Source organism: Leptosomus discolor, chromosome 7, assembly GCF_034619465.1.
Source record: "Leptosomus discolor isolate bLepDis1 chromosome 7, bLepDis1.hap2, whole genome shotgun sequence".
NCBI classification, from domain to species: domain Eukaryota; kingdom Metazoa; phylum Chordata; class Aves; order Leptosomiformes; family Leptosomidae; genus Leptosomus; species Leptosomus discolor.
The window spans coordinates 29,839,916-29,866,940 of NC_141397.1; the positions used below are offsets into that span (position 1 = coordinate 29,839,916).

At 36.4% G+C, this 27,025-nt stretch overlaps 1 protein-coding gene across 1 annotated transcript in view; it reads left to right on the forward strand.

Moving 5' to 3' along the window:
* SUGCT (succinyl-CoA:glutarate-CoA transferase) overlaps window positions 1-27,025 on the forward strand; it is a 327,908-nt gene that overhangs the window by 57,215 nt on the left and 243,668 nt on the right. Inside the window, exon 9 of the mRNA XM_086468093.1 lies at window positions 5,039-5,134. Coding sequence (XP_086324219.1) covers window positions 5,039-5,134 — 96 coding nt within the window. The remainder of the gene's footprint in view (window positions 1-5,038; window positions 5,135-27,025) is intronic.

The window sequence follows — 27,025 nt, forward strand, 5'->3', positions numbered from 1 at the left end:
GTATTTGTAACATCTTGCTCCTTTGCAGGCAGTGGCTTTGCTGTATGCTTATAGGTGGGGATGTTTGCCTGGCCTGTGGGTGTATGGCACTCCTGAGCTGATTTTTAGCTCCTGCAGAGCTCTCAGCTCCAGGCTAGATGGGAGGCCTTTATGTGCCCGGACATAAGGTGATGTTTGTTGACAGCTCCTGATAAGGCTGTGGCTTACTGATGGGCCCCTGTGGAATGGGCTGCCTTGAATTGTGGCAGCTTTCTTGCCTCTGTGCAAGGCCCGGTTCCTTCTTGCAGGAGTTCAAAACACAGTTGCCTGCCTAAAAACTGGTAGAACAGCACCGTTTATTGTGGCATGGTACCACATCCCAGACCAGTTGGGTCAATGCCTAGGATGTAACATAAAACATGCATGCACTGTTTATGACAGCAGTGAGGTGATTGCAGACTGAGAACTTATTTCTACTCTCATTAGGCCTTGTAGATAGATATAATCAGGCTTCAACGGGAAGAGTGGAGTTTTCTTCTAAATGGAGTGGGGTTTTCTTGGTAGAGATAGGGGGTTTTGAGTTTGTGTGGGGTTTTTTTAATGAAAAAACACTCAAGAAGCAAGAGCCGAGGCTCACCCCGCACGTGTCCATGGAAGCAGCTTCGATACAAATATACAAATGGGTGATGGGGTAACTGCAAAAGCAAAATTAATTAAACTTGAATGTTGATTTATTAGTGTCAAACTATTTATTACAATGTGGAAAGGGGAAAACATGTAAAACAGTAAAATCAGTCATTAGGTAAATACCAGCATAGATCAGATTTTAAGAGAGCTTTGTTAGTGTAAACCAAGTGTGGATTGTGGTCTTCAAATTTTTTTCAAGTAAAGATCTTTTTTCCATGTTACCTGAAGTACGGAAAAGGTGTAAGTGGAAGATGATTGGCCTTTGCATGATGGGAGGCACTGAAATTTTCCAGGATGACTTTTTCTACAAAGTTACAAATTAATATTTGGGTTACTAGGTCAGTAGTATAGCATAAAAAAGTTATCTGTGCTTCTGTAAAACACCTGTGTCTCAAAGTTCCTAAAAGGCAGCCTACATGCCTACTTTAAGAAAAAGTAAACAAAGAATGAGGGGAAAAAAAAAAATTAACTTGGCAAGAGTCAAAGTCTTGTTAAGATACATGGCAGGAAAGCAGATACAAAATTGGAGGGAGAAGAAAGTAAAGAATATATTTAAAATGTTATTTTCTCCCCTTTCCAGTTATGTGCTGTCTTTTGTTATTCATATGCACTTGTTAAACTTGCATGTAAATGATTGATTTACTCAGTGGACTCATTGTAATAAATTGTTTGATGTGCTATCTTGAAAAAAAATCTTTTGAAATTCTGTCTCTTTTCTTTGTCTGCTCACCCTGTGGCATTTAATATCTTGTTTCCCGTCTGTCTGATTCCATCATAAGCTTAGCATAACTTTTAAGACCTTAATGCAGCTCCCTTTGTTCTGGTTTAAGTAAGTAGGTAACTTAAATATGTAATTTGGCCATCAACAGCAATATCAGAAAGGAATGTTGAAGCATGTGTTCCCTTTATTGATGTGAAATGAAGAAATGCTTATCTGTAGATATTTGATAATACATATTTACAGTGCATAGATCTGTCTCTGCAAGCAAATGAATACAGACATTTCTGTATCATTGTGTTACATCTGCTTTAATGTTACAAGTCCAGAAGTTACTTTTAAGGATTAGTTCTAAATTAAAGGAGAAAAGAAATGGATCTATAAGGTTTCAGAAAAACAGTTTTAAATATAGATTTAAAAATACTTAACTGAATATGTAATACAGATGTAGCCAAACTTCATTTTGAGAGTGAGTTTGTACTATAGATATTCCTACTGCAATAAGTCTCTAGCAGTGAGGTCCTAACTGAGTCTTGAATTACAGGGGCATTTGGAGAAATAGATTCATTTTAAGAAGAGTTTTTCTAGGGGATATGTCTGTAGAAATGTTCAGTTGGAATATCTTTTTTTTATGCTTATAGTTCAGCAGTTTGCTTAACAACCGTAAGGTATAGGTCGATAAATCTTTTGTGTTCTTTATTAAGCACATAAAGTGTATATGCTTCAAAGTTGTGTGTGTGTGTTGGTGGTGTGTTGTTTTTTTTTTTCCCCCCCGATGGGGGATAGTGCGTTTTTAGTGAGAGTAAATCTTTGGAGAGACCAGAGAGAATGAACTGAGACAGGAAGAGAGGAAAGGGAAATGCACGATAGTCTTGGGACTGTCTATAACAATTTCATGGGAGAGTAGAAAGAGTCGTCTTTTAAGGCTGCTGAATTAATCAGAGAGTTGTTATGAAAAGTGGACAGCCACAGAATTCACTCAACTAAGTGTGTTTATACATAAAACACAAAGCACTGAAATACATACTTTGATGTGGTCAATGTAAGTTTATTTGGATGATGACAATGATGCTACTACTAATAACAATAATTCTTTTTGGCTGACTGATTTGGCTATGAACACGGTACCCAACTCAGAGAAGGAAGTCAAAGGGCACTAAAAGCCTTTTTCCTTCATGATTTATTGAAAAAACAGTAATAAGTAAACCAGTTGCAGCAGGATACGTAGTCATATACATTCAAGAAAGTGATCGCTACATTGACTGAAACAGAATTATTCTTCAGATTAAGTATCATGAGAACTGAGGCCTTCATACAGTGTAAGCAGCTTCTAGTTCCAAAATTGCTGCCTTTACTAAGCTTCTGACTTCCCTGGCATTTGCTGTCTATTGCTACTGAAACAAGTTGTTGAGCAGAAGCTTTAGTGGTGCTATTTCATATCTAGAGAGCATTGTGTTTTAATTCTTTTTTTCCCTGTTGTACTGTGAACAAGTGCTTTAGAGAAATCTAGACGTGTGTGTTTTCCACCACTAAAAGAATTATATTCATCTCATCAAGAAAGCTGAAGCAATTTGCAACACTATGTTAAAAAGGTTATTTTTAAGGATAGAAGTTTTCTTGTGAAACTTCTAAAGAATTTTGTTTGTGAAACTCATAGCTCTATTTCTACAGCATAAAATATAGGTAAATAAATTGAATGAAATCTTGAATTTTATTCAATAGTTTGGTATAGCGTTTCCTTCCCGGAGTGTGAAAAGTTAAATGCATGTATTAGAGGGCATTCTTGTGTCTTTAAAAGTAAAAGCCTGTTGTAGTGGATGCATCTCACCTGTCAGTGAAATTTGTGTGGAGTACAGAAGCTGTATAGTGTTACACACAAATACAGAAGAATATCTAATGATTAATATTTCATCATCATTGTATAGCCATTTGCTGTGGTAGAAAAAATATCTCTATGGAGTGTGACCCCACATTGAAAAATGACAGGAATGATGGATCTAGGGTATGTGTTGTTAACAGCTAACACACTTTTGTGACTCATTGAACTTTCTCTGTAATAAGTGTTTTTCATTCTATGCTGCTGAGGAAAGTTGCAAACCAGAAGAAAAAATCCTTTCTACATACTCCCAGATCCATTTCCTTAATTGCTGAGATTTTCCTGGGGATTGAAGGACAGACTAGATAGTTGTTCAACATTTTAGCTGAATGAAGTGACACTGGGCTATAATAAGCTGCAGCTGAAATCCAACTACAAAGTATTTTCCAACAGTACATGGGGAAATAAGAATTATATATGTAGTTAGTATATATGGATATAGTTTTTTGGTAGCAGTTAGATTCTTATTTGCTGTATATTTTCCTAGGTTTTCTGCTGGACTAAATCACTGTATCCATGATTTACCGTTAAATATTTGCTTTAAATGTGAGAGTAACACATTCACATTGCCTTTTGGACATATATGAAGAAAGGAGAAAAAAATGAAATGGCATTCTTTTTCTTGAAATTCTGATACAATTTACGTATTGGAATGGGAATGGTGGACTCTGAATTAATTACTGCATGTTTTGATGTAGGTTGGACTGATTAGTAGGCACAGAATAGTGTAAACACTTGGATCATCATAGCAAATTTCTTCCATCTAGGGGAGAAATATGAAGAAAATAATACTTTTGTAAAAAAAGTGGTCACATGTCCTATTTAGGCAAGCAGTTGCACTTACTGGCACAACTTGTTAACAGGATAAAACAAATATATTGTGTCTGGTGAATTAGTGATAACCTTGCATGCTAACTATAATGCTTTGTTGCATTACTTGGCTTCAGATATAGTCATACGCTGTGTTCTCTCAAATAAAGAAGAAAAAAGAATCTGATTGTAACAGAACCACCGATTTTCATGCATTACTGCATCATAAATGTTCACTTCTTTTTCCTAAGATATATTTGCGCTTACAAAGTACGTATTTATCCCCTCAAATTATGGTTACTAAATTAGCATGCCATATTTTTCACAAAATTAATCTTTTTCCAATTTTGTCTGTCTGACTAAAAACTTGATAAATCTCTCCCTGTCTTCTAATGGCAGATGATTTATCAAGGCCTACCACTTAATTAATATTACAGAGCGTGTGGGGAGCTAAAGAATTCAGAATTATTTTCTGTAGCTTGTACATGTAAAATGAGAAGCATAAGGAGAAAACAGAAAGATAATCTTGTAACTGAGAAAAAGCCTTGTGATTTAAGCACAGGATTGAGGTTCAGGAAACGGTCAATTCTATCCTACAAATCTGTCATGCTTCCCATGAGGCTTTGGACAAGACACTGATTTTCTTTGCAGTTGACCGTTCTGCAAAATATTTATGATAAGTGTCTTATCTCTTAGAGTGGTTTAATGCTAGATTTGTCTAGCATTGCTAGTGTTATAGGTTACGTATTATTTTTTGAGTTTATTGAGCTGTACTTATACAAGTGCTTCCATGATATAGATGTAGCCTGAATTTTTTGTATGAAAAGGCATACATAATATGTAATACATAAAGGATACTTTTGTGACGTAAATATTTTATGTATCTGAAGCACATATAAATAGAAATCTCAGAAGTTGTCAATGAAGTTTCAACTTTCCTGAATACTTTACAACTTCTCCATTTCCAGGTTGCATGTCTTACTCATGTAGCAGCTAACTACCTTAATTGCAAAATTGAAGCAAAACGCTGGGGTACTGCTCATGGGAGTATTGTTCCGTATCAGGTAAGCAGAAAGCATTACCTTTTTTTTTTGCTCTTGGAATTCACAATTTTGTGTATTATGAGATTGAGAACTGACTTTTCCCATGACCTACTGTAGTCTGTAATGTGTCTGTGTCTAGGTAGGACAAGGTTCTGTTGTTCATTGTCACTTCTGCATTTTGTGTATTTCTTCATCAGCAGTAGATTAGTAACAGAACACTGAAATAGATCAAAGGTGTTTGCTGAAATTGGATGACTTTAAAGCTAGCATGATGACTTGATTGGTTTTCACCTGACAAAGAAACCTTTTTTAAGGGTTACCTGACTTCCATACCAGTTATAAACCAAAATATTTTGCCTCTGAATTTTGTTTTTTTTTATCTTGTGAGTCTACAAGAACAATCTAAATGACCATGAGGATCTGGGAGTTCAGCTTATTTGTAATTTTCTACTTATTTGTAATTTTCTATTGATTTTGCTACAAATCACTGTGGCTCAGTGAGACAACAGGTTGGCAAAAGGAATTAAGCAGACCTTAGGTCTCCCCAGTGGAATTCATAGTCTGCTACATCTAACAAAGGGTTGAAATTCCTTCAAATAACATGACCTTCATCATATAAACAAGCACAGGGAAAAAAAAAAAACCTGCAAATTGTATCTTACTTCTGGCTAGTATGGGAAACTCTCCCAGTAAATGAAGAAAGTTTCCTTCTTTTCTAGCCTGATCATTTTGTGTTCGTGCTAACTTATGAAGACTTGGGTATATATTTAATTTAAAAACTCCATTCTTTATTTCATAATTTTTGACACTTCTTGTCAAATAGTCATGTTTGCAACTAGGCAGGCAGAGCCTGGATTTCTTAATTTCTGGCAGGAGTCCGTTAAATCCTGAGGGGGACAGTTCCCATCATTTGTCTGGGAGAACTGCACCTAAAAACCACTCAGTTTCTTTACCATCTCCTTTCTTTTTAGAGAAAGTGGGAAAAAAATTGTCATTTTCCTAGTGGTGAAGATGGTGGTGATCGTAACATTAAAAGATTTGCTGCTCATGGCCATAGAAACTCTGAAGCAAAAACCTTCCACCAATATGCCTGACACTCCCACTGGCTTGTGTCACAGCCAGGCCTACTCAGGTCTAAAACCAAAATCAGTTGTTTTTGTAAGAGCTATATCTACTTGAGCTAGGAGACTTTTTCCAGTACATACCACTGCATAGTCAACTGTCTTGTTATGAATTAGCTAGAACAGACTGCAGATTATCTCAAGCTGATGGGGAGATGTTGTGGCTCTTTCTGCAAGGATGAGTTTGGCCCTGCAGTAGTCTTGTCTCGGGCATGATGCTGCTCTCTGGTTGGCACGGTGTAGCAGTATGGCTGTGCTTTCGAGAACTAGCTCTGCATGACCCAATATAACCAAGCATCCACTACTCAAGTGTTTACATTGTGCTATGTTTCTCTGATGTGACCTTTTGGTGCTACACTTTTGAACGTTGGTATGTTGAAAGTACAAAACAGATCTGAAGTGTCAGAAATTTGTATAAGCAAAACCAAAAACCTGACTAAACAAAGCATTTTATCTTCACTGTACTGTATTTGGCTGAATAACTGAAACTCACATTCTGTGTTCTTTTGCCTTTGTTTTTCCACAGTCAAAATGAAAAACAAAGTGTATATTGAGTATCCTTTGTTTCTTTGTATATCTACAGAGCTGTCTATTAAAAGAATTCAAGGAGATTGTTTTAGTTTTAGTCTGCTTTAATCTAGGTTAGTCAATATGTAAGTAACAATGTTTTTTTTTTAAAAAATCATATCTAGATTATGGTTCCTGTGTTCATCTGCTGTTTCTGTAGTAGATCTTAGAAATATTACCTCAATATTGTAAACAATATTATAAACAGTTTTAATCTGAATTTTCTTGTTCATAAACCAATAATTAGGGTGGATTTACTATGGGTGGAGTTGTGTGTGTGTGTATGGCTCATCCATTAACATTCCATCAGCTAGCGTGGATATAATTCTGATTGTAACTGTAGGTACATTATGCTTTCTAGAGTTTATTTTTCTCTTTACTAACATAAGCTATACTTAGACTGCAAAGCTCTTCAGAAACTTGAATTAACCCTCACTGTTGCTGTTGTACTGTTTTTTATGGTTGCTTGCGTAGCTCATTTGTAATGTAGTTTAGAACTGAACTCTGAAGCCTGACTTTCATCCCTCATCTTAGTTATTGAATATACTCTTTTGCTTACTGAACTAATATGTGACTATCACAGTGCTAATTTTTACAAAGAAACATGGTTTGTTTTTTTTTAGCTTCAAGATATTTTGTGCAATTCAGAAAATTGAATTTCTATATATTTCAGAATAAGTATGTGACATTGAACTGCTGTTGTTTCTTATATCCTCAACTTTATTTTGTTTTCATTTGCTGTATTTTCAGTTTTCACACGAGTAGTAAATTGTAACTTTGAAGTGATACAGAGCCTGCAATCCTGCTAAAAAGTGTCAGATTATGTTAAATCATAGAAGACTGGGTAAACAAGAGAGATCCTTTTATAGCTATTAAAAAGACAAAATCCAAATATTTTGTCATCTTTGTGTGACAGAAGCCTAATCAGAGTCATACTACGGCTAAATACTGACCAAAATTTAATAAAAAATGTCAAAAGCATCTTAAATATGTACATAAACAGTACTTTGGGTTACAGTTGTTACAGTAGGTGTTCTAGTGCTTTTTAACACAGCACTGTTATTCAGTGTATACTGAATGCTATTGTAGCTTTTATTTCATTGAGCTTCAGTTGAATAATTTTGTTCAGAGTATCTTTGCAAATGGTTCTATTTTTTTCTATTTACAAAACCAAAAGTAGCTTTGAGTCTATCTCTGTAATTTCAGCAAATTCCCTGTTGCTTCTTGACTGAAAAACTGTCAGTATAATTTACCCCGAATGTGTTCTCTAGATTGACCTTTGTTACTTTCCCTTGTATTTAAAAACATAAAAATTAAGCGTTAATGGGCAGCTGAGTTTTCGCTTTCCTCAAACTGCAAGATGTCTAGCAGCTTTGAAAATCCATTTCTGGTCTGAGCAACAATTTCTTAATACGAGATGTAAAGTTTGGTGTGCAAGGACTTTCACACTCTTTTGAGGTTTTTCTCATTTGCTGATAATGTACTGACTTTGTGGCATGGTCATCTGAAATGCCTGAGTTTTCAGGTCTGTGTGCTCATCACCAGAACCCAAAGGAAAGGATTTGAACTTCTTTTGAGTGTACAATATATTTCAGGGTTCCTGTAAAGCTGTCTGTAAAGGTTTGCCATAGCTTTTCAAGGGAGGTGAACTTCGTAATGTGCCACAAGATGAAGAACTCTAGATCCTAATCAACCAAAATAAGAAATAGATTTTTGAGTCCTGAACCCTTCATGAGAAATTATCTACTTTGAGCGTACCTGCTTTTTTATCAGAGCAATGTAGTTTGCATAGGTCGCTCCTGTGATAGTGCATGTAATCAGAACCCAGTTCGCTTCATTTCAAATGTTAAAACACACACCTTGAGTTCTGGGCTGTATCATAGATGTAATTAGTGCAATTTATTTTAAACAAGTTTCTATAATGAGACACCTTGTTTAGCTACAGCTGCTCCATGATTATCCAGAGGAAATTAGGGTCTTAAAAGCACCCAGTTTACATAATTTTGCTGAGAAGTGAAGTTATATTACTGTCTTTCGTTTGGGGTGATAAGGTTTTCCCTCATTCTTGTGGTTTCAGCAATGTAGCTGTCTTGCCTATACCACGGATGATGTCTAGACATTCACTTTTTCATCTTCCAATTGGCCCACTTGGGATGGGTATTCATTCTCCTGAGAAAGTCTGTTGTAACCTGTGTGTTCATGGGATGTTTCCAGTGGCAGCTTATCACCCTGCTGTCAGACATCAGCACTTCCAGAGGCAAACTTTCAGCAAAAGGTATAGGGCTGTTTACTCTGGGGCCATAATGAAAAACAGAGAAACCAAGCTCTTACAGATATCCCCACCCTGCCCCCGCAATAGATATGATATTATTTCTGTTCCAGATTTGGTCCTAAGACTCATGGGGTCTTCTCAAGTATACTTCAATATATTTTCAGAATGTGCAAAGGGCACAACCATTCTGCACAGAAGTTGAAGCCACAAGACATGAAAGAAATTATTATTTTAACTAATTATCTTTTCTGTTGACTGACCTTTGCATTGTCATAACTCATCAGACCCAAGATTAATGTTTTTTTTTATAGTGCAACATCACTTAAATTATTTAAGCATCAACTTCTTGTTGTGCTAGGCATAAAATTTCCTCCATATGAGGAAACTGTCTCTGTGTCAAAGGCCTTGCAGTTGAAATGTGTTATGAAAATCAAAGTATATGCTTACAAGGAGGTGAAAGGTGTGAAGTAGTAGGAAGATGAGTATAGTCATAGATATAAATATCTCTGCATTATTTTTAGCATCTGCATCTCATTCTTTTTGCTTGTGGAATTTTATCCTGTCCGGGAGTCCTACAAAGAAAATCCCACTTGTCACATGCATCTCATCACAGGAGCAGGGAAATGCAGTAAGTTGTTACTTACACGATTAATCTGGCAGAGATGCTTTTCACACAAAGGCACAATGATGTGCACCAACTTTCCTAACTCAGCTCTGGAGAATCTCACAGCACTTTTCATTACTCTTTTTTTTTTTTTTTTCTTCCTTGCAGTGGCAAGGGAAACAGAATAAGGTAAATAATTCAGAAATTTCAAACTGCTTATTCTACACAAGACTGGTGATGTGTAGTCATTTTCTTTTCTGTCTTTATGTAGTTTTATTGGGATACTTCCACAGTTAATGTGTCTTGGAATCAAAATTGACAAAGAGTAGAACTCAGATTGTTTGTAAAATTTTTTGTGCATGAAACTCTCCTTAAACAAGTCTAAGATGGGTGTTATGGGAGAAAAATCTTTCTGCTCCGTAATGGCTCAATCTAGGAGAAGATGGAACTTATGCACAGGAAAGAAATAAAATACAGATTTTTTTTTAAATTATTTTTTTGAGCAGGGGAATCCTGGATTCAGGAAATGCAAGACGACCCTTGTTACTCTGTGAACCTTATCTACATAATGCTCACCTGGACTATTTAGACTGCCTTGGGGGCCTATTCTCCTACATTGTTATTCTGAGCAATGAAATATCACTGCTGATACTATTGCCCATTTGACATGAAAATTAAATGTATTCACAGATCAACCGCATAGAAACTTTGTGCTCTTAAGCAGCAAAGTGTGCTATCTCAAGCTGTACAGCTTCAGTTTCCAAAGAACAGTCTGGGTGTCCTCAAGGTACATGTCCTGACTCTTGTGATGAACACCTAGTCTCCCAGATTCTTTAGTGGCCTAGTGTATCTCCTTGGACTACTTACATGTTCGAGTTTTTAACTAGCTGAGTCCTTCCTATCTTTATCTTACAAGTCTCAGAAAAGAGAGAAGCCAAAGAGACCTGTATCATCCTGGATTCTGTAAAACGAGAAAACAAGGATATAATTTGCAGGACTTTTTTCCGTTCGTTCTTTTTGGACAAGTTTCTATTTGTAGGTTTCCTTACTAGATTCTTCAGAAGTGTCTTACTGTAGTATGACTTGATTAATTACTGACTGTACAAACATTTTGGTGTTATTGCAATGATAAGAGACCAGAGTTGGCACTCTGCTTGGTAAGAAGTGCTGGAGTAAGGATTCCTTTTCCTTGCCATTTTAAGCAATGAAAAGGTACAGTAATCACCTATGGGAATCTGTGTCAAAAGCAGCCCGGTTACGAGGGATGAATTCTAGTTACTCAAAACCGACAACATTATATTTGACACCTTTCTCATGAGTGTCCTTCAGTGAGTTGTCAAGCCTCTCTCCTGGGCAGAGCAGCTGTCTGGAAACCCGATCAGTATGGTTGCCTTAGGTAGTTTTAGGTACATGCTCAGTGTATAATGTGAGATGTAGTTATAACTTCGTTCATATATATCCTATCCTGTCACAGAGACAGCACTTTAAAGAAGCTGACCTTGTATTCACATAGAATAGACAACTTCTTATCCGTGCACAGGAACTTTTCAGAAGAAAATAAAACGTATTTTTAATTAAAAACCTGATTTCTTTTTTTTTTTTTCCTGAAGGAAACCCTCCTGCACCTTTCTACTTTAAGCAATGTCTGCAAGATTTTTTTTTTTGTGTGTCTTATACTGTGAATTTGCAAAACAGATATGGATAATCACCATTACAGTTAAGGAATGATAGCTCATTGATGGAGACTGTCTCATTTTTATCTCCTGGGAAATGTCACAGTCTATTTTGTGTCCATCACAAAACATTCTTATATATGTACTTATATATGTGTTTGAACTTTTATATTATATATGTATATACGCTCATTTAAACTGGGTGTACATTAAGATTCTTAGTCTGTCACTTGTCTGTGGTCACCTGAGAAGAACTCTAATGAAACCAGGATCAGAACACAGTTGTACTGATGTTTAGTGTTATTTAGTGGACATATTTGTCTTTTATGTATGCTGTTCATTGTTTCCTCCTCATTTGTCCATTGCTGGGATGAGGGATCTAGTTTGTATTACTTACAGCAGTATGGTTATCCTCCAAACATGTTGCAGGGTTACCGAACATTACAGATTCCTATATATACATGTCAAATTCTAAATCTTAGGAAGGGCAGCGTAACAGAGCCCTGATCAGTAGATAGCTCTTAAAATTGTAGCTGTTTTGAAAGTGATAAAAGTAGGATCTGTGGGCTTGTAGAGGAGATACTGACCGTGACTGGATCACTGCTTTTCTCCAGCATGCTTATTGGATCCAGGGCAGGAGAATAAACTTTGCTTTCTCTTCTCTGAAAATGTTTCATAGACATTTTATAATCATACGGTGCAGCCACTCAAAAGCTGAAACATGTTTAAACAGTCTGAAAGAGAACTTAGACATCTGTGTAGAGCAGTATTGCTCAATGACCCCTGATATAATTATCCTGCGTATATAAATAGCAATTTGTATTGCTATCGTAGCTAGAAACTCTAATAAAAAACTAGAATCCTCCTGCAAGATATCGTACAAGCAAGAGGAATCAACTCTTTCTGGCCAGTAATGGGGACTGAAACACAGAGGAATTACTTTAAATGACTAAAATGAGTAAAGACTTTGGCAGTGTTCACAATCTTTTAAAGCTGTATTTTCCTAAGAATTTGAGGATCTGGTGATTGATGGCAAATAATGCCCCTCTTAGGGCACAGGAGAGATTAAGGCATGTCCACTTGATGGTATTAACTTTAGGGAGACAGAAAAATGAATAAATAGAAAAACGCAGGAAAATCCTTACCATTGTTTGATTGATGTTCAGGTGCTTGCTTTTACTATGTGAAGCTTGACAGTTTTGGTCGGGAAATGTTGATTGTTATGGAAGGTTATGTCCACTAGATGTCATTCATGTAATCTAGTTTTTGTTGCAGCACTTATTTCTAAGGAGGTCTGTAGGATGGTAGGTAGAAATTATCAGCATTATTAGCTGCTTTTGTATGTGCAGTGCTTTTGTCTTTGTGTGGCATGTTACAAAATAATATTCTGATTGTCTCTGTGATGGGTTTGACATACCATTTAGTCTAGTATTTCTGTCTCTACATGTTTTTGCTTACAATTCCATTGTTGCATGAGTAAATCTGTTATATAAGAGCACCCAGGTGAACTGTACATAGTTTGTATCTGTTCTGCAAGGAGAGACATGAGTGTAGAGGTGAGGATGTTAATCCCCAAAGGAAGGCAAAAGTATCCTGTAACTAATATAATTTCACCTAAAATGTGTTCTTTTCTAAGCTCTTTACACCTCAAAGGGCTGTTCTTTAGAAAAGTGCGTATCTAATTAGGGAAAGCGGATCAAATTTCATAAACTTACACAAGTGGATTTATGTACTCACAGATCTTAGCTGTAGAACTGTGCTTACAGTCCTTGATTTGTGTCACTTTATTAATAATCTGAAGCATTTCAAATAGAATCACTTTGATCAAGCTTAAATGAAATACTTTGTGTGTGGACAAATGAAAAGTGCATCTGACCATTCAGTCGGGTGGGTTAGTAGGATCTGTACAGATATTACAAAGAGTGCTTGCACCCTCCTGCCTCCCTCCCCCCATCTTTGTAGTTTGACATGTGTTACTAATTGCTAGACAGCTTCTGGGAAGCCATATCTATACTCTCACTGAAGAGCAACTGCTGCAGCATTGGCCTGTGCTCTTTCCCACTTTCTACTTGGAGTAGCTACAGCAAAACTAGAAGCTGGAGATCACAGCTTCCTCCAACCTCCCTCTCCCCTTCCATATGGAATAAAGAATTTCTCTGCCCTGTGTAGTCAGCCAGAGGGCAGGATGGGGAAGTGATAATCTTCTTGGAATGAGCACTTGCATGAAAAATGATAAATGCTACATTGCATGGGGATTAACACTTGCTTATGAACTTGCTTTTAATGGAGTGATGCTTCTCTTTCAGCAATGTGAAGGTTCACTGTACTTGTAGACCTGATTAAGAACCTTTACCACTGTTCAGCCAAAAGGGAACCATCTGCCATCAGAAACATAGCAGCGCTCGAAACTGTTTCACTGTTTTACATATTGTCCTCAAGAATGTAAACCACTTACTTTCACATAGCATTTACTTCCCTAGAAAAATGCTTGTTTGCTACATCTCACTGCAACATTCTTCCTTCTCGCACCATGAGAATTGCATTTCTGCTCGCATTTAATACATCTGTTTGAGGTCTGTGCTTTGTCCCCAGGAAACTCTGAAACACGACTGTCCAGAGCTCATTTAACGAATGGAGGTGCTATTCTCACTTTTTTTTGGTGAGAGCACTTATGATATCCTGTGAGCATATTCACAGAGTGGGTGAGTCTGTGAGTGGGGTTTATGAAACTTGTGTGGCATCTCTAGATGTGTTTGGTATTGAGCGCTACTCGTGAAGATTTAGTGTAGAACCTGATTGCTACTTTGCAGGATGACCCTTTCTTTTCATAGTCAGCTGACAAGCCATGCAAATGTGGTCATTAAGTTAATTTCCAGGCACTGATGTATGCTAATAGTCTTGGCACCGGCTATGTTGTTTCTTCTAAAAATATTGCATTGCTGCGATGACAAGCTTAGCTCTGCTGGAATAGCAACTGTGGTCCTCCAGTACCCAGGCAGCTTCTGGGAATTTAACTGGAAGGGTAGCATTTTTGAGAGAGTTTCTGTTCTATTTTCAAAAATGACACATGCTTAAGAAGTCTTAGTCCCGTTACCTTACTAAAGCATTGAAGTTTTAAATGCTAAATCTAATTGTGAAAATAAGTTTTACATTGCAGTGCTTTTTAATGCTGTTTCTCATGCCCTTTGCTACATTGAAGATATGTTGCACGATGCTAAAAGATGATTTTTTTTTTTTACCTGATGGTGAAAAGACTGAGAAATTGTAATCTAAGGCTTTGTCTATTAATAAACACGTATTATTACCAAAATTATGCTAGCTTTTTAAGATAAGCAGGACTTTTGCTACGAGACTTGAATTCAATTGTATTAAAGGTGATAAGGCTGAAGGTGAGAGAAACTTTTTTAAAGGTCTCTGTTTTGACAAAACCTTACTTCCTGACTGTCACCTAAACCAGACAATATTTGCTGACTAGAATTTACTCTTATAATACTAATTAACCTAGAGAAATTGATCTTACATCTGTATCTCCAAGGGGATCTCAGCCAATTTTATCTAGGCTACACCCTCACCTTTGTTCGCATATATCTAGGATACTTTTGACAGATGTTTGTCCCAATTTCTCTTCACCAGAAGTTTTGAAATACTTGCTGTTGTCTTGCTTAGTTAATTCTCCATGCCCACTGAGAGAAGGGAAAGAAATAATTCCATTTTCAATAAGGAAGATAGAGCCTGAATTTAGGAAAAGGGTTTTGGCTCTATAGTTAGTGATGCATTATGGCTTTTGATCGCTGTATCGTCTGTAGCAAGTTTTTACATATATAAGATATACATAGATCTCATCTACAGAGTTCTCTTTCCTGGTTTCTGTGGGGCCAGCTCCTTCATGTTTTCCCTGAGGTTATATATTTTTGAACTTCTTGGGGTTTTTTTGTTTTTCTTTCTGACACTATTTCCACTTTGTTAATCTGTTCAAGTGGTGTGTCCAGATCTGGTGAGTGCCTTAGGTGAGTTCTTCATGTTTGAGTTACATGAAGAGCTCTCATATACTGTTAAGACACCTCAGAATAATTTGCTTTACCTTTTTAACAGCATCACATTGCTGTATCTCCTTCTCAGGTGTTCAGCTGCCAGGGTAGAATGGCACAAAGCTCTATGCCTAAACTTTGCTGATTTGTTACCAGCTACAATTTCAGTTTGATTTACTGTTTAAAACGTTCTTGGGGTTCCTTTGTCTGTGTTCCATGATTTTTGCTTTGTTTCACCATGGGTCATCTTACAGAATAGTTTCACTGACTCCTAATCCAGTGAAACTTGCAGAAGTGAGGTCACTCAATGCTGGTATGATCTCTGAATCTGAGGTAGCAGCAGTCAAAGCAGTTGTCTGACAGATTTTGGTTTATGTCAGCTACAGAAAGTTTAGGGCACTCAGATTTTCAACAAGTATGTTCGTGTGGGGGTTTAATGACCTTTTCAAACTTTTGCATGTTAGTTTTGCATCATTACTTATGTTTCTTTTCCTGAGTGTTTCTAGGTAGATGAAGTCTGAGATTCCAAAAAAAAAATTGTCTTGTAAGGATATGGAAGACTCAACTTGTGTTTCATATTTTGTTTTCTATATTTTATATTTTGGAAAGCTACCAGAGTAAAGAGTAGAAGTCAAACTATCTTAGTAGAAAGGCTCTTCTTTGCTAGATAAAAATAAAAAATGGACACAGGTTAATCTTTAATTCGCTGTCCGACTGATATGCAGTCACTTAATATTAGTTGTGATTCTGCAATGGAACAATCTATTGTCATGTGGAATGGCCATACTAATAAACAAATAGGAAGTTGATGTGACTTCAAGTAGAGAATCATTAGCTGAATCTGTGTAACATAGTTAAAACCTAACATAAAGACAAGGAATATAAAATATTATAAATACCAATGTTAGTCTGAATGATAATGTCTCTTCTAAGCAGAGACAATTGTTTGACCTTGTCAAATTTATCCTTGGCATATGTGGTTATGATAGTGGCTAGAGAGTTTTGACCATGAATAATAGTTGTAACAATGCAACAGAGCCTTTTGTAGTACACCCAAGTTATTAACTTAGCTCATTGGGGCAGAGACTGCATTTTAATTTAGCTTGAGGCTTAGAACAATGGACTCTGAGTCTTATTTTAGTGATTCCACAAAACCACAAATAATTTCTTCCTTTTTTGTGTACAAGCTTAAAGTGTTTTATTTATTTGAGGTTTTTAAATATAGGAATGAGTGTTTTGAAGTAATTCTAGGATTTCACTCGATTTTCCTGATGTTACCCGTTTTACATACCCAGTTTACATTGACCAGTTTGTCAAAGTTGGAGGATAAATGAGAAGTAAAAATGACCACCCATGACTGTTGGAATCAGAAAAGAATCTGAGATTTGTTTAACACATACAGTATTTACTGATGCATTTAATCCATGAACGAGGAGGAGGGCTTTGGGCAGGAACAGAGTTCCATGTATTAAGAATCTGATCAGGTAGCTCATTTAAGAGGTTGTTATTAGTGATATCTCTTGGCACTCATGCATAATTATGCTATCTTTTCACTGTTACCTTTTCAAACTCCTTGGAGATTCTTAAGTAATTTTATTTCCTGCCATTTAACAGTTTTGAGTAATAATGATGATGAGAAAACAGTTAAATAGTTTCTTTGCTGAAGTACCAGATGTTGAAAGCAACTGAGAATATTGGTGGCTTTTATAGTGGTTTCCTGTGCATCTTGTGTGAGCTTCTTCAAACATTCATTGTATAAGCCTTTGTCAGATTTAAAAAGATGATATAAATGATTTGTGGTCAAGAGATTGGACTGAAACTCAGAAATGTAGCTTGTAAAATAGCTGTATTATTTCTGATTTGGGTGCTTGTTGCAACCTCATTTAATGTGATGCTTCTTTTTGAGTGAGTGCTCCCAATCCATTTCTAATACAAGGTAGAGCAGTTTCTTGAAATCACCAGTTCCAGGTTGCAGCAAATAAAGGAGTGGTGGCTACTTTCAGAATTTCTGCTGCTGTGTTTCCTATCGCATATTTGTCCATGCTTTGAGATTTGACTCCTGATGATGTGATTTGGGTAGGCCACTCTTGTGTGACCCTCCTCCTCTGTAGAAGAGCTGATCTCTTCCTTCTACTGTTCTCCTGTTTGGTCTCTATTTAAATAGCAAGCTGTTCATAAGCTGTCCAAAAGAGATTATTTCTGTCTTTCAGGGTGTGACTGTGTGGCTGGCATTCAACAGTGTGATGTAGAAGTATGTGAGCTAGTTTCAATGCTGCAAGCAGAGAACAGTCATAGAAAAATTCTTGGATGGGGCTATCCCTTCTCCATGTAAGATCAGCTTTAACAGTATTGCTCTTCAGAGATGTTTGCCTGACCTGTTCTGGGACTGCACAACTCTCCAGGCAATTCATTTCAGTTCTTCACTATTCATTATCTCCATGGCACACAAGGCAAGGAGTGTTTAAATCACAGCTAGGAAGAGTCAGCTCAGACATGAAGAAAAGCTTCCTAGCAGAGAAGCCGGATTCCTTCCTCTTTTCAGTAGTCTTTCATGACCTTACGGACTGGTATGCCTCAGTCTTCTCTAGGCTAAACATGCCTAGTTTGCTTAGTCTTTCCTCTGAGATCATGCGTTCCAGAACTTACTGCTATTGTCTGTACTTTCTTACTGGAACACGTCATTTTTGTAGCATCCAGAACAAAATGCAGTACATTACTCCAGGTCCAGTTTTATTATCTTGAAGTACAGCAGAAATGTAATTCCATGAATCTTGTGCGTTCTGCTGATGTTCTGAAATGCCACTTTAATGTTACCCTGCTGTTGCAAAGGAGCCTTTGTTTTATTCAGGTTCAGTTTGTGAAACATGTAAATTCTTGATCCTTTACTCTTGTACGTGAATTATTCATGTGAGTGAATTACGCCTAATTCTAGAACCCCTCCTAGTTGATATTCCTTGTTGAATTTCACCCTCTTGCTTTCAGACTTCATCTCCCAGTTAATTGCAAACATTTTCAGTTCGATCAAGTCTGTCTAGTACTTGCGGTTCCTTCCAGTTTTGTGGTATCTTCAAGTTTGATGGTATGTCCTTTCTTGTCTCTCAGTATCTGAGTTATTAATGAGAATATTGAAATCATCCATGAACAGTCAATAGTAGTCTTTCATGTAGACAAATAGTTCATAACTCTTTTGGGTGATATTCAAACAGTTGGTAACCCCATTTCTCATATGGCCTTATTTAAGTTCGTACTGCCCTTCACTGTAGACTGGTGAGCAAAGACAGACAACTAAGTCAATGTATTTGTACTTTGCAAGTCAATATTGGCTGCTACCCATTTTCTGGTTGTTTTGGGGGGCTGTATGTGTGTCTTTCTGGGAGGTAAATGCTGACATATAACTTGCTTGATTTGTTTTTCTTTTTTTTTTTTTTTTAAATCCAGTCACTGTGTTTGCATGTTTCTAAGCTCTAGTATCTCACTTCTGTCCACAAGCTGCTAGTGTACAGCTTCCTCAGACTCTTCTGCAAGGATTCTAAAAGGAATCTTAGGAGGTCGTAACACTTGAAGACACTGGGTTTTCAGAAGTACAATCTCACTACAGCTTTTTGATATTTTAGCTCATTTCACCTGTGTATTGCTACATTGCTGTGCTACTGTGCCTTTGCTAAAGAATTCACTGAGTATATGTTTGTGTAGTGCATAATAGCATCAGTAGGTATTGTTTTAATGCAAGTACTATGCAATTAAAATAGTAACACAGCACTTACTGTCAACACTAGGCAGATGGGCTGCTCTTGGAGATTGTGAATGTTCATTGGAATCAAGAGGGTTGTGAGTTAGTTTCATTGATTACTGTGCTGAGCATCTTCAGAAGACTTGATTGCTGAAATCTAATTTAATACTTTCGAAATTAAGTATGATTTCCAGGACATGTAAGACCTGTCGATAAACTTCTGTGCTAGGGTTTATGAATTTCACCTGGAAATAGAAGTTAAAACAATACCCTCTTGAGGAAAGTGCCAGTTCCAGGTTTTATGTAAACTACTAATCAATAATGTGATGAATTTAAACAAAGAGGCTGGATAGGCAGCATGTTTACTTTGAAATAGAACTTTGTGGAAACGAGGTTCCAATATTTAAATATTGACAGAGGTACTGATTATCTCCTTGCCTAACATTAAGTTAGTGTGCCAGGTCCTGAAAATCATGAGTGGCATAATAACAATCATGAGATTCATAAAAATTTTGTCTTCTGTGTCTATTTACCAGTCTTCTGATTTCCCTCCTCCCTCTTTTTTTTTTTTTTCCGATGTCGAGTTCCAAAAATTGCTTTGGTGGAAAAAGAAGGAAGACAGCTGACTTTCACATAATTGCCCAAGCTGACTTGGCAGCATGCTAGGGTTTGTGTTTTTTCTGTCCACCATTTTAATAAAAACTTACTCAGTTACTTGTTTTTTGCATCTTTGATTTCAGCTCCTTGAGGGAATCAACACCCTGTTCTTGATTTAGTGAGACTTTACTGTCCGGATGTAAGTGGTGTTTTTTCAGTAAAGTATATCAGACTCACCAGACTCATCAGTAATGTATCTACTCATCAGGACTTGGAAGGGAAGGCAGCTTCCCCCTGAAGCTCCAAAAATCCGGAAAGAGAAAAATATTGATAGTTTTTGTTTTAGAGCATCTCACAGTTTTTAAGCCAACCTTACGCTTTTTGGGAGATCTGAGGGATTTTGAGTATGTGGCTTGGCATAATATAATCATTCACTGTACCATCTGCTGTAATTCCAGTCAAAGATGCTCCCTTGACATCCATACTGCAAAAACATTTCTGATAACTGTGCTTCCAAGCTCTGCACTCATACCTTCTAGTGGAGAAGCAGGCTTTTAACATGTCCGAAAGGCTGTTGGAGACAAACCTCATATCTGCTATATTTAAAATATTATTCAAATCTATTGTAGTTGTTCTGATGCCACACTCCAGGAATGTCATATATGTAAAAGAGTTGTAATGAGAATTAGAAATACTGCAGACTGAATGTCTGCAGAACCATTATGAAAATGGCTGCAGTGGAATTGGCAACAGTTGGTGATTGAGTAATGATATGATGGCAATTTCAGCTCAGGCAGGGAAGATGCTGTGTTTGCCACATGTGAATTAATATAGTGCTGCTTTTTACTGTTGAGGGATTAGCACAAATTTCTTTTTTTAAAGAATATTTGAAGTAGAAAAGACTAGGAGAGTAGATGAACCCATATTACAGACAGCTGTTTATTTGAGCTGATGCACTAAAAATCTGCTGTAGCTGGGAAGCATTAAATCTGAGATTATAAGACTGCCAATGCATGTGATGGGACTTTTAAAATTCTAGGTAAGAGCTATGCTCTTCAGACAAGTAATCAGAAAAAGTATGAGGCAAGAATATCTACATGCTGGTTGGACTAGGCTTTCCTGCTCAACAGCAATTTGTATTGTAACACTTTTTTAAATGTAATTCCGTGAGCGTACTTGTGAATATCAACCACCAATAGAAAATAAAATTGGAAAAATGTAGTAAAGAAAAAAGGATGCTGAAAGTGGTAATTTGAGTGCTAGAAGTTAATTTGGTTTTCATAATTCTAGTTCTCTGTTTTTCCTGATATGTGTGCTAAAAACTAAGAATGAACTCGGAGGCAAAGAGTACCTTTATTTTTTTCTTTAATTCTGTAACATCCATGAGGTCAATATTTGATACTCACTTACAGAACATAACTTGCTGCAAATGCAAGTTAGGCTTTAATAGGCATCCATTAGTGCATTGATTGTAAAATCCTCTTTTCAGTATGTGGAAAATAGACATCAGATATCAAATTCTTTATCATTGTTCATGCAACTACATGTAACTGTATTTTATTAGTTGTCATCATACTGAATTGAACTGTATCCCATTACATCACGTGTAAGCAGTATGGGAAACATTCTGAGGCCAGTATTGCCCTTTCAGATTAATTCATCAATAAAATTAAGAATACCAAGTTCCTAAAATGAGCAGGAATATATGGATTGCAGCATCATACTCAATTCTCGTTGCAATGAAGCATGTGGAGAAGCAACCATCAAAATTTGCCTAGCTAGGATGTAGCTCGTGCACATTGAGGCTATGGTGATCAGAAAAGGAAATTGGAATATTGTGTGGCTATAATCTATTGTGTGACATCCAGTGCCTGCTCCTGTGTAATTTACTTGCCTCTTTTGGTCACCTGACTGAAGAAATTAAGTGGGCCACAGGGTAAGCCAGGAAATTCAGTACTTTGCTTTCCAAGTCCAAAGCTCACTCAGTTGTTTCCCCTTTCCCCTTCCCCCTCCCTTTTTCTTCACAGCTGGTCAGCACATGCATAGTCATTGCTTAGGCCAGGTAGGGCAGATATGGAAAGATACATATGGAGCACATGCAAGTCTGCACTAAATTTCTGGGATGCAGCAACAGGGTGAAGTTAATGTAAAGCAAGATTTCTTTTATGTTTAAAGTTTCTAAAACTAATAAAAAAGAAACAACAAATTCACTTTATAGCTGTTCCTTTTCTCTACTACTACTAACTGAGTGGGTTTGGGATTTTGCCAAAATATTACGCATTGCTCAAGAAGATTACAAAGAAATCCCAGACATGCACTAGAGAGCTATTAAATTTAACATTTCTAAAAGATATTTTCAACAGCTAAATACTTGTTAGAGCATTGTTTTCCCCAACTTTCAAAAGTTGCCACAACTCAGTCACAGATAAGAACTTCCAGCTTTGTAATTGATATATAAATTGAGTTTAAAACCAAATCCACTACATTTCCTGTGGTAAAGGAAACAGAGACTCTTCAGTTTGGTTTGTCCCTAATTTGAAAATCATGTTCTCAGGAAATCCTGCATAATTATTTTACGTAAACAGGAAAAGTAATTATTTGCTTGGGGCTCGGTTTGTGTTGATGTGGGGGTGCACAGAAATAGTGTAGTTTCTGGAACTCAGTGTGTTAATGAAAATATTTTAGAATAAAGGAAAACATGTTCTAAATAAGGTGATTTTTCTGTCTGGTCATGCATGGGCTAGTACAAGGGGTCTTAGAATGCTTGATTTTTTTTTTTTGTTTGTTTTTCCTTTACATGTTCTTACTGTTTCTCCAAATTTCATTAATGGGAGCGAGAAAAGATGACGAATTTTTAGTGAGGGTATTTTTGTATTCCTCTTCATGTGCTCTTGCCTTGCCTGCAAAGTTGCTCTTCATCATCTGGAGATCAATGAATTGTGAAAAGCTATTGTAAAAATGCTGCAGGATTTCAGCCCTCATATCCTTCTCTTCTTATTCCCCCTCAAGGCCCTAAATTTACTTTTGCCATTTGTAATAGTTCGGTTAAAGGTTGAACTTCCCCTCCTGCTCCTTGTGAGCTTTTCTAATTTCATGTACTATTTGAACAAGATATATTGGACTGTGTTTTCTCTAGAGTTAGTATGAACTCTGTATTTCTTCATTGTTGAATGAAAAATGTTGATTTTGTTTTCAGTTGGAAAATAGCATTACACATTTTAGGTATAATTTTTACAGTAAGCAGGCTGGGATTTTTTTTTGAGTGAATGGAAAAGATCTGTAGAGTTATTGTGGGAGTTGAACCCTGTTTACTTATAAAACTTTTGAAATAAAAACCCAGAGATTTTTGAGGAACTATTTGTGGATTTTGTTTTTAAACCAGGATGTGATTCAGACTATTATTTAACAAGAGCACTCAACAACCTCATCCAATGCAGAGAAGAATTATGTATGGGAGCAGGTGCATGCTGACTTTATTTGGATTTGTTTGTGGCATTTTCTTAAAAGTTTAAAGTTCAGTGTATCACTCTAACAAACTGTGGTCATGAACGGTTGTAGCTTGAGGGGAAAATTGGAAGCAATGATTGTCTTAGCAGAAATTTTAACACTAAAGTTGCTCACAGAACATGTTTTAAAGTGGAAAATAAGGTTAGTTTCCTCTTTTGTTTTCTCAAGGGAAAACTGTGAATTAATATAGTAACAATGAAATGATAGGTATTTCTTTGTAGATTTTTAATCCAATGGAGCAGATTTATTCAGTAATCATTCTAAAAGTTATTTTAAGATTGTTAGCCCAGAATGGTAATTACTAAGTGACTATGTTGCAGTGAGAAATACTTTGTGTGTTACATAGCTACATGTAGGAGGACTTGCAGTGGAAAAGTATTCTCAGGAGCATGGAACACGTTTTGAAATGTACGCTTGGTGAAGTCATACTTTTGTTAGATTAATAACATTTACCTCTGCTAGGTAATCTTGGAGGGGTAAGCAGGTTAAGCTACTACAGAGCAGTTTCCCCCAGCTCCTTTTTTTTTTTCTTATTGTGTTCATTTTGTAAGTACATTTTCCTGAAAACTCCCATTGCATGTTCCCTTTTTTCCTGTGTGATTGAGGAGTGGGGCTTGAATTCTGATCGTGAATACTTGACATGCTGAGTTGAAGGAAGTGGTAGTCATTCCTTTTCATATATAAGGTCGTTAACCTTCCCCCCTGCCCCCAATTTTTTCAGTGGTCCATACTGTGATTTTGTGGCCATTTCTATTATTTTTTTTAAGTCTATAGTTATTTTGGTGGATAATCTGAGTTGGGAGCATGATGCATGGTTTATATACAAGCATGAATTTTATTCAGAATCCTTGGATATAACTCCAAAAGTAGAGCCTAGTTACCTTCTAGGTATATTTTTACATTTTTTTAAGCCTTGTGGGTAAATTTGGGCCATAACCAGTTTGTATATAAGGAAATGTTAGGACTCACAGGGAGAAAGGGAAAAATCATATGTCCAAATATTTGTTATGAAGAGATGAAAAACTTTTACAATTCTTTTAATCAAAAACTTCAGCTGAGGGAAGAAATTTGTAGGCTAACATAGCTATGTGTTTGTAGTTTACAGCTGTGAGTCTAGCATAGGTATTATTTAAGGATGTTTTTCAGAAAATAAGGCACCAGAATCCCTCAAAATCTTCTGAGTTTATGCTTTTTTTAATTATTCTTTGTGGGCAATTTTTACAACTTACCTAGGCAGTGCTTTATCACCAACAGTATTGCTTTACAAGCAAAATCTGTTCCTGGCAAATTCTTGAGTACTGACTTTTTAGCTGGGATAACAAATGTTGTTTGGTTCTCACCTTTTGGTCGCTGATAACTTTATCTTTCTTGTGCATATTATTTAAGCTATAGCCATAGAACAGCAGCCATTTTCTGCCTTAGCCTTAGATCAGGCAGGAAGGCTGTGAATTGTGATGTTATGAATTGTTTAGAGTGCTGTGTTTTTAATAGTATGTTTACAAAGGTCTTAATAGATCTAAGGAACATACTTTACAAGGATTTAATTCTGTTTATAGAGGGTTTTTTTTATATTCCTTCCCCCTTCCCTTTTATTTCTTATCCTATTTTTAAGGAACCATTAAAAAATAACAACTTTTAGTAGGTATTGCCAAGTATGTGGTTTCTTCCAAAAAAGGGGAAGCTGATAGTTTGTGAGGAGTAACAGTTCAATCCACCTCTCAAAATTTGACGTAAATCTTCCTGTAGACTTCACAGGGTGCTGCAGTAAGCCCAGGGCCCTAATTCTTGCAAGAACTGCAGAGCTTCCTATCTTGGAAAACTCTTCTGAAGTGAAGCTTCTTTTTGTATTAATTCCATCTATCATCATGTTCTTTCACTTTATGACTCTGCCCAATAAATTCAGTATCAGCTACTTGAAGTAGCAAGTCTCCTATGTCTTTTCCAAGTTTTACACTTCATACTTCAGCAAGGATTTTTCTATAAACAAATGGAAGAAAAACCAGACTCTCACATTTATTTTACACTTAAAATTTAGTTTTCTTTATTGTTTCTACTTTGAACTCTTTGCCTAGAGCTATGGCTTGAAAAACAAACTTGAGAGGAAAAAAAAGTTTAAATAAAATTAATTTCTGCAGTGATAAAAGTATTGTGATATCACATTTTCATGGGCAAAACTCTGGTTTTTTGCTTGCATCAAAATTGGCAGAAACAACTGCAAGCAATTACAGGCTTCAGTTCATCAAGGTACTTAAGCATATGTCTAACTTAATTGAATGAGTAGTCATTTGACTTCAGGGGATTACTCACGTTCTTAAAATTAGACATACGCTTAAGTAACTTGGTGAACTGAGGCAATAGTGACTGTTTTAATAGAATGGTGGAAACAGAACAAGCAAGTGTAACCTGCAATGTAGATGTTCTTTGATTGCTCTGGTTTTTACGTAATAATTTTTAGCGGGTATATTGTCTGTTCCTTAATAAAATATCAAGGCTTAGTAACTGTATGGTTTTGTGTTCATCTTCTATGGACAGTACTTATTCTATACCCAAAGAGCAAACAGTCTCTTAAAAGGGGACTGAAGCTGTGGAGGGCTGTTACAACTGCTCTCATGTAGGTTAAATGTATTTAATAAATAATTGTTTTATTTTACAGGACAGCAGCCTAGGGGCAGGAGTACTGTACATTTCCTGCCAACTGTTGTTTGTTAAATTTGCTAATTTGATTTACAGACATGGTACATACCATGACCAGTTTGCATTGAGACATACAGATTTTTCATCTGAAGAGTTTTCTTAGTTGTGTATGCTTGTAATAGATGTTGTGTTTTACGGATGCATTGCATCATAGATAAGACTCCTCTTCAAACCTGCTGTGTGAAGGCTTAATAATCGGCATGATACAGATATGTTTTGGAGGTGCAATGTGATAGTATTCTGAAGAATAAGTGTTGACCAGAAAGAAACACAAGAACATGTAGCAGAGAGTAGCTAAGAGTTCCCAGCTCGGATTACTTGTCATTCTAAAGTGGAACATCATTTTGGGCAAGCGTTTGCAGTAGGGACATTTAAGTAGCTGAAAAATCCAGCCTTTCATCCTGATGTGCAAGAAGGATGTGGTTTTGCTCAGACAAGCCAGTTTACGTCAAAATAAAAGAACCAATGAAGAATAAAACAAAATTAAACTGTCATAATACTTGATGCTGCACTGTTTAAGCAGAAGCAGCTTTTGTCATACAAAGGGTCTAGTTGAAATAGAGGTATTTTCATAGCTTTGAACAGTTTAGTCCTTTTTTCATTCAAATTTGACTTACTCTTCTGTTTCTTCTTTCAGTACATTCTGACTGTCTCAAAATTGCAATTAAGTATCTGGTATTACTTCAGTATATCAGAAGTAACCATTTAAGTTATATTTATTTTAGTACTTAAGGAACTGCATTGCAGGCTAGTGCTAGGAAACTTTTTTTTTGTTATGGAATTCTAGCATCTGGACTTACAAGTCAGTTCCTTTTCTTCTGTCCTTCAGACTAAAATACCTTTTCAGGCACTTGACTAAGTGTATCATTTCTTATATCATTATGGATAAGTTTTAAAATAGGAAATTGTATTGCTGTGATTTGCCAAGTTTCTATGTTTATAAAAACCAGAAAAATGGAGGACATGATTCTGTCCACTGCTTTTGAGAACTTGTCATAGTAGCATCCATTAAAGCTACACAGAGCAGGCTTAGGAAACAATAATGAAGATTGGCCATGTGAAAGGGATTTTTTTTGTTATGCTAAAGAACACAAGTAGAAAGCAAGAAATACTTGTAAG